Source organism: Sus scrofa, chromosome 9, assembly GCF_054392235.1.
Source record: "Sus scrofa isolate SSC_HxYL_T2T_F1_AM1 chromosome 9, Sscrofa_HxYL_maternal_Yorkshire_Landrace_v2.0, whole genome shotgun sequence".
In the NCBI taxonomy this organism is placed as follows: domain Eukaryota; kingdom Metazoa; phylum Chordata; class Mammalia; order Artiodactyla; family Suidae; genus Sus; species Sus scrofa.
The window spans coordinates 131,088,122-131,104,201 of record NC_139391.1 but is presented as its reverse complement, the minus strand read 5'-3'; the positions used below and the strand labels follow the sequence as shown (position 1 = coordinate 131,104,201).

General features: G+C 38.7%; 1 protein-coding gene across 4 annotated transcripts in view; it reads right to left on the bottom strand.

The window, feature by feature from the left end:
- RNF2 (ring finger protein 2) overlaps positions 1–16,080 on the bottom strand; it is a 55,829-nt gene that overhangs the window by 4,967 nt on the left and 34,782 nt on the right. For all 4 annotated transcript variants that reach the window (XM_003130379.7, XM_005667825.4, XM_021102630.2 and 1 more), the window contains exons 2-4: positions 8,974–9,062; positions 5,626–5,786; positions 4,178–4,393 (exon numbers count right to left, since the gene is read on the bottom strand). In XM_003130379.7, coding sequence (XP_003130427.2) covers positions 4,178–4,393; positions 5,626–5,786; positions 8,974–9,060 — 464 coding nt within the window. In that variant the 5' untranslated portion in view covers positions 9,061–9,062. The remainder of the gene's footprint in view (positions 1–4,177; positions 4,394–5,625; positions 5,787–8,973; positions 9,063–16,080) is intronic.

Here is a 16,080-nt window from a genome sequence, read left to right as displayed (position 1 = left end):
GATTTACAGGAGGCCATCCACCTTCCCCAACACCACGTGCTGAAGAAACTCTTTCCTCTACTGTAGAGTCTTTGCCTCCGTTGTCAAACATTAGTTGACCACAGGTGTATGGGTTAATTTCTGGGCTCTCTCTTCTGCTTCATTGATCTTTATGTCTGTTTCTGGGCCAATACCACGCTATTTTGGTTACTACAGCTCTGCAGTATTGTCTGAAAGTTTGGGAGGATTATGCCTCCACCTTTGTTCTTTTTCCTCAGGAAACTGCTTTGGCAATTCTGGGTCTTCTGTGGTTCCATATAAATTTTAGGATTATTTGTTCTAGTTCTGTGAAAATGTCATGGGTAATTTGATAGGGACCTTTGGCCATTTTAACAATATTAATTCTTCCAATTTAAGGCCATGGGATATCTTTCCATTTCTTTGAATCATTTTTTATTTCCTTTGTCAGTATTTCTCTTCATGCTTCTTACTTCTTCATACTTCTTCTTCATACTTCTCTGCATGCTGGTCTTTCATTTCTTGGTTAGATTTATTCCTAGGGTTGACACTATTTTATCTTTTTTGTCTTTTTAGAGGCTCCTAGGCTAGGGGGTCTAATCAGAAGTACAGCTACTGGTCCATGCCACAGCCACAGCAACGCAGGATCTGAGCCACGGTCTGCAACCCATACCACAGCTCCCAGCAACGACAGATCCTTAACCCAGTGAGCGAGGCCAAGGATCGAACCTACATCCTCATGGATGCTAGTCAGATTTGTTTCCACTGAGCCACGATAGAAACTCCCTTTTGATGTAATTTTAAATGAGATAGTTTTTTTACTTTCTCTGATATTTCAAGTGTAAAAAATGCAACAGATTTCTGTATATTAATCTTGCATCCTGCTACCTTGCTAAATTCACTTATTAGTTTAAACAGTTTTTGTGTGGAGTCTTTAGGGTTTTCTATACAGAGTATTATGTCATCTACATATAATGACAATTTTACATCTTCTCTTCCAAACTGGCTACCCTTTCTTTCCTTCTTCCTTCCCTCCTTTCTTTAGTCTGACTGCTATGGCTAGGACTTCCAAGACTATGTCGAATAGAAGTGGTTAGGACTTCCAAGACTATGTTGAATAGAAGTGGTAAGACTGCACATCCTTGCTTAGGAAAGATGCTCAAGAACTTTTGTTAAATGCCCCCCCCCCAAAAAAATTACCACTTATTGAAATCTAGAGACCATTTCAAAACTAAGAGGAAATGATTAATATGTTAAAAGACAAAACTATGATTCAATATTCACTATTACTCAGTTTTCAAAAGGAATGAAATTCTGCAGGTGCTACACATGAATGAACTTTGAAGACATTAAGTCTCCCACAAGACCAATCACAGAAAGACAAATACTGCATGAGTCCCCTTATGTGAAGTAGTAAAGGAGTCAAATTCATGGAAATACAAAACTCTATGGTTGGGATGGTTACCAGGACCTGAGAGGAAGAAGTGAACTGTTGCTTAACGAGTATAGTTTTTAAAGATGAAAAGAGCATTGGAAACTGGTTGTACAACTATATGAATGTACTTATGATACTGAGGCGTATACTTCAAGATGGTTACGTTTTATGTTATGTGTTTTTTACCACAATTTTAAACTGTGTATGAACAGACCAAAGTAACGAAACAAATCAAAAGCTCGACAGGGTTACTTGGCTAATGTATTTCTTTTTATTCCACACTTCTTTTCAAAAAACAGAGCTAGATAGATTAATTTCAGGCAGCATTCACAGAATAAAGTTCAGACGGAGATCAAAAGCCTACTCTGTTTTTTAAATCATATCCATAATACTACCTACTTTTTTTTTTCTTTTCTGGTCACCCTGCAGCATATGGAGTTTCCAGGTCAGGGATCAGATCTGAGCTGCAGTTATGACATATGCCGAAGCTATGCCAACACTGGGTCCTGAAGCCACTGTGCAGGGTTGGGGATGGAAACTGCGTCCCAGAACTTCAGAGACACCACCAATCCCACAACGCCACCACGGGAACTTGATTACCTACCGTTTTAGAGGTAGCATTTCAAGAAATTATACACCAACAACTTGAGCAATGTAAGAAGTTAGAAATGTAAACATTTAGCCTTTAGAGGAGAATATAAGAATGTATGTTTATATGAAGTTAGCGGAAGACTAGTAATAGAAGTAAATTCTGAAATAAGTGAAGAATCCAGTAAGAATTATGACAAAATGTCCTGTGCTATACAAGAGACTAATTTTAATTCAATACAATGAAAAAACTTTAAAAGAAAATCTATGCATATAAAATATTTACTGAGCAGCTACTTGAAGCCAAACATGGTTTTAGGTACTAGTGTTATAAGAAGCAATTAATACTGAAACAGTCACTACCAGGGCCTCTTAGGGCTCTTATTATTTTAATGCAGCGAATAACACATACTTGTTCAAAGAATGATACAGACCACAATGAGGCAGAAAGGGTAAGAAAAGTATGGAGTCCTGGGGTGGAAGATGGGATCTTAAAAAAACACTTTAAGACAGAGAGTGTTTCATGTAGATTTCCTGGAAGAAGACAGTTCCTGAAAAAGAGAACAGTAACTATGAAGGTCCTGAGCCACAAACAAGCTTGCTAAGTCTGAAAAACAGCAAGGAAAGCTATAATAAAGCTGTTACCAATGAAAGAAGCTTCTATCATGTAATCCAGCCACTAGAAATGTTCGCGTAAAATCAAAGGTCTATCTATAGAGGCTTTTACAAAGGAGATTCTTTCTCCTGGTAAAAGGCTAAACTGAAAAACTATTCAAATCACTCCAACTCTTAGGAATGCATAACTCTCCTAAAATAAATGTATTCAACATTTAATATTTAATTTAACTTTGCTAAACAGAGTTGTAGATCAGCTTAATATAATTGGAAGAGAGCACATCTTTTAACCTTTAAGCCAGTGGTTAAAGACGCACTTCAGAACCACTTCTGGAACCTTTCAAATACCAATGCTTAGACCCTAATCTGATCTACTTAGCCTGGAGTGATACCTCTGAGGCCCTAGGATTTAAAAGCTTTCCAAATGATTTTGATGTTCAGCCAAGGTGAGAGCCACTAGACTGGGATAAGGCTTTATTCGTATCTCCTACTTTTGGAAGATGCTGACTCTCCCTGAGGCCTAAATATATTAGGAGATGTCAGAGCAGAAACGAGAACTGGGGTGAAGAAAGTACTCAGATTATGCAGGGTCACGGAAGCTATCATTGAGGTCTTTTACCCTGAATGTGAACAGAAACTACTAAAGGCCTCAGAGCAAAGGAGCTCCATGATCTGACTTCCAACTTATCATCTGCCTGCTATGCTGAGAACTCACTATGTGGGGGTAAGCACAGAAAGTAGAAAGTCCAATTAGGAGGCTATTTCAATACTTCAAACGAAAGATGGTGGTGGCCTAGACAAAGCCGGATATATTAAGAAAAGGCTAGAAATATATTTACTCACAGATTGGAATACAGACTGAGAAAAAAGCGAGAGGCTAAAGGCAACTCCAAAGTTTCTAGCTAAAGCAAGTGGAGTGGTCATCACCTGCAATGAACAAGAATGAAGAGAGGTAGGGGTAAGAAATCAAAGTTCAGAAGGGACATATTACATTTGAGATAAGGAACAGCTAATGACATACAAATGGAACGAGGAGCATATGGTCTCTTGAAAGCCAGGGGAAGAAAATCAAAGAGAAAAGAGAAAGTAACTGTGTAAAATGCTGCAGAGGAAGATGAGATCCGAGAATCAGCAATTCCATTTTTGCAATGTGGAGGTAAATGGTAACTTTGATAAGACTGAATGAGGGGTGGGGATAAAGCCTGATTCGAGGGGGTTCAAAATGGAATGGCAGAAGAATCGGAGATAGTGAGCAGAGACCACTCTTCAAAGGAGTTCTGCTGTAAAGAGGAGAAACAGAATGGTAATTGGTGGGAGAAGTGAATATAAGAAAAGGTTTTGTTTTTTTTTAAGATTCTAGTTTTTTGATAGAATACCCTATTATTCTTAGAGACATATGTTATACGTGCATAGAAAGGTAACTCACACAGAACCACTGCTTGTTACTTCATTTCACCTTTTTCAAAATGGAGGGTGTTAGGTAAACTCAGTATCTAACAAAGTATTCCGAAAAGTGGCCACCATGCCTGGTCTCCCATATACCTGTTCATGGCCTGTATCTTCAGTCCTTCCTCAATGCTGTGACTGAGTGCTTGCTGATTATTGTGCTTGTTGATCCTCGCTAACACTCTTTCTTGATGAGCTTCATACTCATCACGACTTGGATAAATTTTGCTGATGAGTGCATCAAAGTTTGGGTCTGGTCTTAGTGATCTTTTGGAAACTAGCTTTTTCCGACAGGTAGGGCATTCTTTATTGCTAAATAAAAAGAAAAAGGAAATGTAAATAATACCAGTGTCTTTAAGCTAAAAATAAAAACATCTAGCTTCAGGATAATTATCATCTTTATTCCAACACATTTACTAGGTCACAGAAATTGTAGCTCATTAACCTGACTTTCCCTCAAAATCTGTCTAGTGGTTGAGCAAGATTTTTGAAGCCTCAGACACTCTATATGTATATATTTGCCAATAGGGAGAAATCTGAATACTTCTCAATGACAATTTATATATAACCATTTTAGAAATAAAAATCTATTCTTTTCTAATATAAATTTCCCCTTTCTGATATGAATGCCATACATGGAAAAAAATTATCCACTAATGTATATTAATGTATATGTTATCAATTATTTTATTCAAATAGCATTCATTAGGATATTATTTTACATACTTAAGATCTGAAAACTATGGTTTCATGCTTTATCATTTCCTCAAAACAAAAACCCATCCTGGAGTTCCCTGGTAGCCTAGCAGTTAAGGACTTCGTATTGTCACTGCTGTGTCAATCCCTGGTCTAGGAACTTCTGCATGCCCAGGGTGCAGCCAAAATAAACAAACAAATACACAAAAAAAATCATCCTGAAAAGCTTTTCAAGTTGTGTAGTTCCCACTGTGTCATGGTGGGTTAAGAATCCAACTGCAGCAGCTCAGGTCACTGCAGAGCTTCAGGTTCGATCCCCTGCTCAGTGCAGTGGGTTAGAAGTTCCCACATTGCCAAAGCTGCAGCATAAGTCACAGCTGCAGTTTAGATTCAGCCCCTGCCCTGGGAACTTCCATAGGCTGGAGTTCCCGTTGAAGCACACCAGAAACAAATCAGATTAGTATACATGAGGACGTGGATTCGATCCCGCCTCGATCACTAGGTTAAGGATCCAGTGTTGCAGTGAGCTATGGGTATAGGTTGCAGGCATGACTCAGATCCTGAGTTGCTATAGCTGTGGCGTAGGGCAGCTGTAGCTCTGATTTGAACCCTAACCTGGGAACTTCCATATGCCACAGGAATGTCCCTAAAAAGCAAAAATAAAATAAAATTAAAAATAATTTGCATAAAACCACGTTTCAAAGCAAAGATTTTTCCAATGATTAAAACATAGACATCAGATACATTTCCAATTCTCAAATACTCAGAATGTATTTCTCAAAATCCTTAGGTACTTGAGCACTGTCCTGGTATAATTTAAGTACCAAGGATAATTCATTTCAACATACCCACTTCTGAGGGCTGTGATAATGCAGTCTGCACAAAAACGATGTAAACACTCCTTTGTAGTCATGGTATTCTTCAACATGTCCAAACAAATCGGGCACATTAGTTCACTGTGTAGACTTCGAGGTGAAACCACAATTTCCAAGCCATCGGTTATTGCCTCCTGTAAAAGCATCACTTTAAAATTAAATGTTACCCAATTTCCTTAAAATTATGAACAAGTTCAAATATATAAAAATATAGAAAAAGACAAAAATGAACACCCAGTCACCAGCATGATCAACTCATAATCAATCTTGTTTTAGCTATAATCTCCAACTTCCCTCATCCCCGGTACTAATGTATTCAAAAATGCTCTCATTTTAATGCTAAAATAGTAACAGTACATATTTATAAGATAACTAATAGCAAACTAATCTGGTATAATTTTTTAAAAGCATCAAATATGAAATCAGATGTCTAGTTCTACAACTAGCTTTGTGCCTTTAAATCATTAGTTTTAAACCTGTCTTATCTGCAAAATGAAGCAGGCTAAATGAACCCTAAGAATTCTTACATCTTCAAAACTGTACCATCTTGGAGTTCCTGTTGTGGCTCAGTGGTTAAAGAATCCGACTAGAACCATGAGGTTGCGTGTTCCATCCCTAGCCTCGCTCAGTGGGTCAAGGATCTGGCGCTGCCGTGAGCTGTGGTGTAGGCTGCAGACGAGGCTCAGATCCCACGTTGCTGTGGCTGTGGCGTAGGCCGGTGGCTACAGCTCCAATTAGACCCCTAGCCTGGGAACCTACATTTGCCGCTGGAGCGGCCCAAGAAATGGCAAAAAGACCAAAACAAAAACAACTGTACCATCTTGATAATAAATTATACATTTAATGCCATCAATTAAAATATTTTAAGACTCAAATACAAGTATTCCCTATTTATATACAGCTTAGCAATTTCATCTGAAATCACTCTTTGAACCTTAAAAAGTCTTGACCCACAGAAACACTTTTATACCAAGCGGTCAGGTTCTCAGGCTAACCTATCCACTGATTTAAACCACAGCACATGTGAAGAATAACAAGTAACAGTATTGCTAATTGCCATGTCTAAAAGTGTTTTCAGTGCTAAAATGCATTTGGAGCTTCAATGCAGAATTCAGGACACAGCTCCTACTTTCTTTACCACTGCCACTACCAACCCTTCCCACAAGGTGGCACTGAGAACAAAGACTACCAAACTCCTAAAGGCAGCAATACAGGCTCCTACAGATTGAAGAAAAGAGGTCTAGTAGGTGGCACTTAAAAAAGTAGATGGAAACAGAAATAAGGGGCTTCCCATACGTTACCAACACTTCCTGTCTCTGCCAGTTCTTCATCATACTTGTGTTTTCTCTACAGGGTCAAAGACTGATGATCCCAACAAGGAAAGACATCAAAACTATAGATATTGTCCATTAAGTATCATGTCCCAACCTCTTCATATAAAACACTTTCTGTATTTTACTTAGTTTATTACAAACAAACTCTTGATTTAGGAATTACAACCTCTAATTTGTAAATCACACAGAGTATGACGATGACTCAATCTAGTAATCTAGTCTGTCCTCCTCTTCCTCTTTAGAACTTGCCTAGCAATATCCCAATCTTGGATAAACCATCCATCCATGTTTTCCATGCCTCTACCTGTGCATCTGTGTAGCACTGCAGGAGAGAAAAAAAGGAACCACACAGCCAGACTGGTATAAAAAAAAACTTGTTTATCTCTCACTACACTATTTTTCAACTTTCCTTTCTACAGCCCTTCTACCACCTGATGATCTCACCTCAAATTTCATGAAAAGAGAGCTCTCTTATTTTCTCTCTACCAAATCTTTATAGAGCACCTTCTTTCTCACAGGAAGGAGAAAGTAGGTCTCTTTCTATCATATGTACATTCCTTTCTACCTTCTTAAGTATATCCCTCTTTTTATGATTGTTTGCTCTCAGACTCCAGCAATCTCTCCCTCTTCACTAAATCAGCCTAAATTAACACAGGGTTGCTGCATAGTGAAGTGTGAATGATGACCTTAGAGCTGTGTGAATGGGGTGGCGGCAGTTCCATCTCCCATCTTATTAACAAAACAAAATTTAAAACTTCTTGATTCCATGTTCCCCTCAGCTTTTCACTCCATTTCTCTGTTCTTCGGCACAGCTAAATTTCTCTGAAGAATTACCAGTGTATTTTCACCTTTTCCCTGTCCTAAAGGCATACACCACAGTCTACTCAAGTGAGTCTACTCTTGTTAAAGTTAGCATGTATATGTGCCAACTCTAATGTTCACCTCTGTAATTCGCATCTTCCTCATCTACTCAGGAGTACTCAACACAGTAACTGCATCTTCTTTCTTGAAACACTTCGTCTTGGGTTTTCATCCACTCTCTTCAACGTCCATTTTTCCTTACTTTTCTCTGGCTGTTCCTTCTAAGTCTCCTTTGCTGGCTCCTTTTCTTTCTTTCTTTCTTTTTTTTTTTTTTTTTTTTTTTTTGTCTTTTGTCTTTTTAGGGCCACATCCACAGCATATGGAAGTTTTCAGGCTAGGAACTGAATCAGAGCTGTAGCTGCAGGCCTACACCACAGCAACAGCAACACGGGATCTGAGCTACGTCTGTGACATTCACTGCAGCCCACTGAACAAGGCCAGGGATCGAACCCACATCCTCATGGATATTAGTCGGGTTTGTTAACCACTGAACCATGACAGGAACTCCCTGGGTCCTTTTCTATTACTTAATTTCTAAATGTTAAAGCTCCTCTGGCTGAAGTTCTGGGCCTTCTGTTCATCTCTCTTTAACTGATCTTATCCTTTCTCATGCTTAAAATGTGCTGAAAGCCCCTAAAACTTTATATTTGGTCTGGCCCTCTAGGTAACATCTCTGCCTATCTTACAGGCATTTCAAATTTACAATGAATTCAGTTTATCTCCTTGAACCTGCTGCTCTCCTGGTCTTTCCCATCTTCACCTTCTCAAAATAGTCTTCCCTGGTTCCCTGTTACTTTTTCTTACAGCAATGAGGACCTTCCCTCTACACAGCTTCTCAAATGTGTAATTCTATAGATATTTAGTTGTTTAATTCTATAAACTTCCCGGGCTGGTACCACATCTGTTACATCACTTCCCCTAGTGCCTAGCTTAGGACCTTTCATAGAGAATGCACTCAAATTATCTGATGAATGAAGTGTCAACCAAACATACACAAATTAGGATTGTTTGCATATAAACTTATTATCATTGTTAGCGTTCTTCCAAGTTTTCGTTATCGAAAAATGTACCCCAGTTTACATTTGTCTCATATTCTCCCTAACGTAGGTATCTTAGTCTACATTACCTGAGGTGTTCGTTGTAATTCATATAAACTGAGTTCCCATGTTTTGCTTAATGGTTGAGTTCCATTTGTCTGCACAGCCTGAGACATTGCTAGAAATAAAGAGGAGAAAAAAACAATTTTGGTATCTGAAAGAAAAGTAAATCTCAAAACTAATTTTTAGGAATTATAAATCCTGAGAATAATAAAAACAAATTATACATTGACTCCTAAAAAATGAAAAAAGAAGAAAAGCTCAAGGATCTTTCCATTTATAAATACAAGCTACTTGAGAGCAAGAAGCCATCACTGATCTTTGAACACCTAACAGCAGGCACACAGAGAGTGCTTAATTATTATTAATGTATAGAAAACTCTCTTTACCCAAAATAATACATATCTTTCTGAAATCGGTGGTCATGAAACTTAGAAGTCAGGAAAATTTCAGCATGACCATCTAGTCCAACTTAGATACAAAATCTACTTTAAAGCACTTTAACCCACATGTCATTCTGCCTCTATTTTCACAGCTCTACTCACCAAAAATCCCCTATCTAATAAGTCAGCTTATATTGTTTAGAAAGCTCCTCCTAATGGTGAGCCCAAAACCATTCACCCTATAGCCATCTGCCCTCTGAAAGCAAACTAATTAAGTCTAATAATTTTTCTACGTGACAGTCCTTCAAATATCTGGACACTGTTATATCCCACCTGACTGTTCTTTCCTTTTGGTTAAACATCCTAGTTCTTCCTACTGCTCACCATGGGACACAATTCAAGGTCTCCTCACCACTGTGACTCTCCTCTTATTACGAATGACCAAGGCACAGCCAACTTCTCTGCTTGACTTTAAGCAGAGGGATGAGATCTAGTATACATGTAAGGAAGAGAGTCTTAGACAATCAGCCCCTCCAAGGCAAAGGAAGAGGCTTCAGTCTTTCACATAATTAGTAGGCATCTATTACTGGCCAAGGAGAACTGCTCTAGGTCTTTGCCTCAGAATTCTCATCCTACGAAGAAAGAAATGTGTGAACAGCTAAAGTGCAATGTGACAAGATAAATCCTAAGAAACTGTATAGAAAAAACAACATGGAATTACAGAGAAGGATCCGGAAATTTGACAAGGCAAGTAAGACTTCAACAGAAGATTAAACACCCTCATTTAAAAAAACCAAAACAAAACAGAAAAAGATTACTACACTGAGACAGAAGTACAAAAGAAAGAGGGTTCCAGGATAAGTAGAGCAACATGTATGTAATGTATAAGTTTGGAAGGCACTGGAAGTAAACAAGAGAGTGACTTTATCTAACAGTTTAACAGAAATTCAAGCGGTAGGTACAAGGCAGAAAAGACAGACGTAAGAAGACCAATGAAGAAGTCATTCAAAAACCTGCATGATGTTAATATCTGAACCAAAGCAGGAAAGCATGAACAGAGCAAAAGAATCAGACCACTAAGTGACACACATGGCCCTGGTATAAGAGAGAAGGATCGCATGTGATCTGGGGAAAGCAGCTATCTTTCACTGAGATACAGAACACAGAAGCAAGGCATGGCTACACACACTGAGTTCCAGTTACTTAACGGACCACTGAGGGAGGGAGAGTGGTCCAGTAAATAGTGAGAAAGAAAAGTCCCACACTTGCCTAAAGATACAACTTGCACAGTCACAGTAAGTCAGATATGCTACGCTGGCATATAAACAATGAAGGACATGATCTATTTGTATCAGAAAGCTGAATTTCCTATTTCTAGCAGATAACATTTAAAAAGACCTTTTCTCACCCAATATGCAATTGACTTGATTTTGCTTTGATAAGAAAAGCATTTCCTTGAAACTTAACCGAAAATCTAGCCCTTTCTAAAAACCAATATACCTTATCTCTTAAAAAAAAAAAAAAAGCAGACTTCCCATTGTGGCTCAGTGGTTAACGAATCCAACTAGGAATCATGAGGTTGCGGGTTTGATCCCTGGCTTCCCTCAGCGGGTTAAGGATCCGGCATTGCCGTGAGCTGTGGTATACATCACAGACGCAGCTCAGATCTGGCGTTTCTGTGGCTCTGGCATAGGCTGGCGGCTACAGCTCCAATTAGCCCCCTAGCCTGGGAACCTCCATATGCCGTGGGTGTGGCCCTAGAAAAAACAAAAAGACCAAAAAAAAAAAAAAAAAAAAAAAAAGAAAGAAAATCCACATTTTCCACATGAAGTTTCTCCCTTGTCCAAGCAAAAATCTGAAATATGCTCAAAATTTTCAAATTTGAGTCTCATGGTTTTTGTTTGTGATTTCGAGGCTGTTCACTGAGTCTACCTTGAAGAGGCACTCATTTTGCTTATCAGAACTAATGGACTCCAAACAAACATTCCTCGAGCCTTTTGTGCTTGATATACAATCATCTTTCAGCTCCATCATGACCCTGATCAGAGTGCCCAACAGAAATCTGAAATCTGAGCAATTTTTCATAGAGCTCTGGTCACTAATCTAGGTGAGTTTGTTGTTAACCCTAGGATTAGCAGCCTGTGGTTCTTTTGAATATCTCCCTGAGTGCTTTGATTCCATTCTCTGAGAATCATCAATTTAAAAAATTTTGTGACAGAAACTTCTCCTTGATGAAATACTGTCTTCTCTCTATCTTTCAATCTGCAGAGGATCAAATAATGGCACAGACTCTAGTAACTGCTATCTAGTCAAACTTTAGAGGCTAGTGGATACAAGAGACCCAAGAGACCAGTGTCTGCTCTCTGGAGCAAGAAACTTTGCCATAAGCTCTTTTCAAAACTTTCAGGAGGGGTTAATAGATACAAACTATTGCCTTTGGAATGGCTAGGCAGGCAGTGAGACTCTACTGCATAGAACTGGGAACTATATCTAGTGACTTATGATGGAGTATGATGGAGGATAATGTGAGAAAAAGAATGTATGTATGTATGTGTGACTGGGTCACCTTGCTTCCTGTACAGTAGAAAACTGACAGAACACGGTAAACCAGCTATGATGGAAAAAATAAAGATCATTTAAAAAAAGAAAACCTTCGCGAGTGGATTATCTGAGAGATCAGCTTGTTCAATGTAAGAGGCCTTTTTCTCCTTTCGCATGGTCTGGTGCTAAAGATAACTCTTAAGTCATGACCCTCAGCCACCATTTTATAAGCATCACTTGATCCTATTTTATGTAGTCTGTGTATCAATGCAAGTTTCTCTACATCTAAGCTGCAAACCTCTCCTGGCAAAATTCCTGCCCTTTAAATACACTCTTACTGTAATCCTAATTATTATGCTTACTAGGCTAGATGGCACAATTTCTTCAAGGATGATTTAGAATTACCTCAGCTATTATTGGTAACTTTGGACATGTCAAAGATAAATACAACTAAAAGAAGATTCAGAAAAGAAAAGAGGAAAGGTACCAATAAACAATGGCCAGCCTTTTTGACTAGTACGCTGAGGCCTCGAAATGAAAATTTGGACTTCAAAATAGCATCCCTTTAAAGATTCTCTAAACAAAAACCAAAGTAAAGAAAGCACTCAGATTATCTGAAAACTGCCCTCTTTATGCATCTAAAACTATCATGTTTTAGCATCACCTATATTTCCTATTTTCCTCTCTATTGCTTCCCCTAAAACCCCAAGTGAGGATACTTTCCTCAATCAAGGTCTTTCCTAAGAAAACAACCAATGATCCATACCCACTTAAGACTGCTGCGATAGTAGGTAAACCAATGGAAACTAAATTAAGGTAAGGTTTAGGGCTAAGAGTTATAATAAAAGACCTTCTAAAACTGTAAGGCAGACAGACTAATGGTTCCTACTGAATTTCACATTCTGTTAGACACTAATTGTCTAGGAATCCCAGGCTTATACTAATGAATCCATTTACTTGTAACCTCTCAGATGTATAAACGTGATTGAAAAACGGTTGCTAAAAAAGAAATAAAACAAACAAACAAAAAAAAAAAACCCTTTGCAAAACATTCAACAGGGACTAGAGAAAGCAAGAAAAGGAGAGTGATACGTAAGGCCTTCTCTGATTTCTTTCCTTTAAAAGCTAGACTAAAATTCAAGGCTATAAACAAGAAACTGAACAATATTTGGAGACATAAGAAACTGGCTTCAAGGCATTCAATACCCTAAGAGGCAATGTAAAAAGAATCTGCCCCCTCTTCTTCTTAATAGCATAAAATCTAAAATACAGGATTTTAAAAAAAGGAATATGGAAAACTGCAAATCTGGATATTTTCCAAAACAGTGCTGAAAATGTTAGAAGAGCTTTAGAAAAATGACAAACTACAACTAAAACAAACATACACCCCTTCAGATAAAAAAACAAAATCAAAAGATCCTTCAGCATCTAAGCTTCAAGAACCTATTCGTAAAGATATGGCCTTGAACAACCATAAAAATATCAGAAAAGGCACTGCTCCATATTAGCAAATAAAGGGTGTGTGTGTGTGTGAACATGGTCCCAAACCTACAAATGATGCTGCTCTGAGAATGCTCTGAGACTTCCTATTGTTGAGTTCAAGGTGAACTACACCTTTTGGACTTCCCGTCATGGCTCAGTGGTTAACGAATCCAACTAGGAACCATGAGGTTGCGGGTTCGATCCCTGCCCTTGCTCAGTGGGTTAAGGATCCGGCGTTGCCGTGAGCTGTGGTGAAGGTCGCAGACCTGGCTCGGATCGCGCGTTGCTGTGGCTCTGGCATAGGCCGGCAGTTACAGCTCCAATTCGACCCCTAGCTTGGGAACCTCCATATGCCACGGGAAGCGGCCCTAGAAAAGGCAGAAAGACCAAAAAAAAAAAGTGAACTACCTTTAAATACAGATGGTCAGCTTTCCATCTACAGCTTCCTGAAGATACAAGTGCCACTACTTCTACCATAAATCCTACATAACACATATTGACTCCATCAGAGAATTAAAACTACTTGGATAGGAGGAATTTCTAAGAATTCCAAATCCTAACCCACGTCCCAACCTACCACTATTACTCTGGGGTCAGCTATAAACAGAACACTCCTTTCACCTGTCTCGAGAAAGCTTTCTCAGCAAATTAATAAGAACTTTCAAAAAATTCTCCTAGAATTTTCTAGAGATAAAGTTATCCTGGATATAACCAAATTATATCTGCTTTGGATAGTTGTATACCTGTGGAAACTCAGATTCAGGAAGAAATTTGCAACTTAGTTGTAGTTCCAGAATTTCATGGTATCATCTGCAACACTAAGATCTACATGATTCTCCTTCTTTTTTTTTTTTTCTTTGCTTTTTAGGGCCACACTCATGGCATGTGGAAATTCCCAGGCTAGGGGTCCAATTGGAGCTAGAGCTGCCGGCCTAAGCCACAGCCAGAGCAATGCAGGATCTGGGCCACGTCTGCAACCTACACCACAGCTCACAGCAATGCCAGATCCTTAAAACCCAGGAATCGAACCCGCAAACTCATGGTTCCTAATTGAATCCGTTTCCTCTGCACCACAATGGGAACTCCCCAGATCTACATGATTCTTAAAAGTTTTCCAGTCTCACTGTTTAAATCTGTATTGCAGCCAATCACATGTTCCCTAGTAACTAGATAAGATATATGCTACTGCATGGATGCTATCTTACCAGATAATATACTGAGATCAAAAAAAAAAAAAAAATGATACAATCTTGCTGATCACCAAAACCTTGGTGACCTCGATTTTTGAGAACATTTCAGCGGTGTAGGTAGATGTGAACAATATTTAGTGACCTCTCCTGTGACCTTGACCAGGAGGGTCAAAAGGAGATCTAAGAATGAAAAATTCCATTTTTTTGGTTTGTTTTTGTCTCAAGACACAATCCACATATACAGAGAAATCTGTAATGTCTACTTTGGCCTAAAGCACATGATCTGCATGTATTTAAGAAGCTCAAATTGCCACTTTTGGCAGTTACTGAACAGATAAGCTCTCCAGAATTAGTTCCTCTTTGCTTTAGTTCCCCCTCTAACTCTGAAATTACAACTGCAAATTTGTTGAAGGTGGCTCAATGTGGATAAATCTGAGAATTAAAAACTCCAGGCAGACCCAGTCACAGGGTAGCCCCCGCAGTATTGTGAAATCTACCTCCAATCGCCCAACCAGATTCCCAGCATAATTAACAGAGAAAAATCCCCTCCTACACTCAGCAGAGGGAGGGGAAAGGAACCAGTTTTAAATATGCCAGAGCACTCCAGTCCTTTTAACAAGGCCTGCCCTCAGGGAAAACAAGTTAACCAAAACCTAACCTTCTAGGATATTATGAGAACCTAAGTGACTTGGGTAAGGGAATACCCAACTCTGATCATTCTGTCCCACATAAAGGGGGTTAGAAAAATCTAAGAACCACTTGTGAAGTTCAGAGTCCAGAGGTATAGGCTCTGAGACCAATTACTGGACTACATAATCCTTCCCCTCCCCCCATACACCTCACTGCCACATCATTAAAAGCCTTTCTGCAGCAGTTCCTTTTACCTAGTACATCATGTCAGGCTATCTAGAAAAAATTACAAGGCATACCAAAAGGCAAAAGCACAATTTGAGAGACAAAGCAAGTATCAGAATCAGACATGGCAGGGATATTGGAATCATAAGACTGGTAATTTAAAACAACCATGAATAATATGTTAAGGGAGCTAATGGATAAAGTAAACGGCATATAAGAACAGATGAGAGTGTGAGCAGAAAGAGTGAAATCCTAAGAAAGAACCAAAAAGAAATCAGAGCTTGAAACCACAGTAACCAACATAAAGAATGCCTTTGGTGGGGCTTGTTAGCAGCCTGGGTACGGCTAAAGAAAGTTATCTCTGAGTGAGAGGATGTATCAATAGAACCCCCAAAACTGAAACGCAAAAAGAACAGAAAAATAGAACAGAATATCCAAGGACTGGGCAATAACTACAAAAGATGGAATATACTTGTAATAAGAATACTAGAAGTGGAAAGAAAGGAAGAGAAAACATATCTGTAACACTAATGGCTGCGAATGACCCCAAATTAACATCAACTATCAAATCACATATCTGGGGAGCTTAGAGAATACCCAGCAGAATAAATGCCAAAAATCACACCTCAACATACTGTTTTCCAACTATAGAAATTCAAAGATAATAAAAGAATTTTGGAAGAAG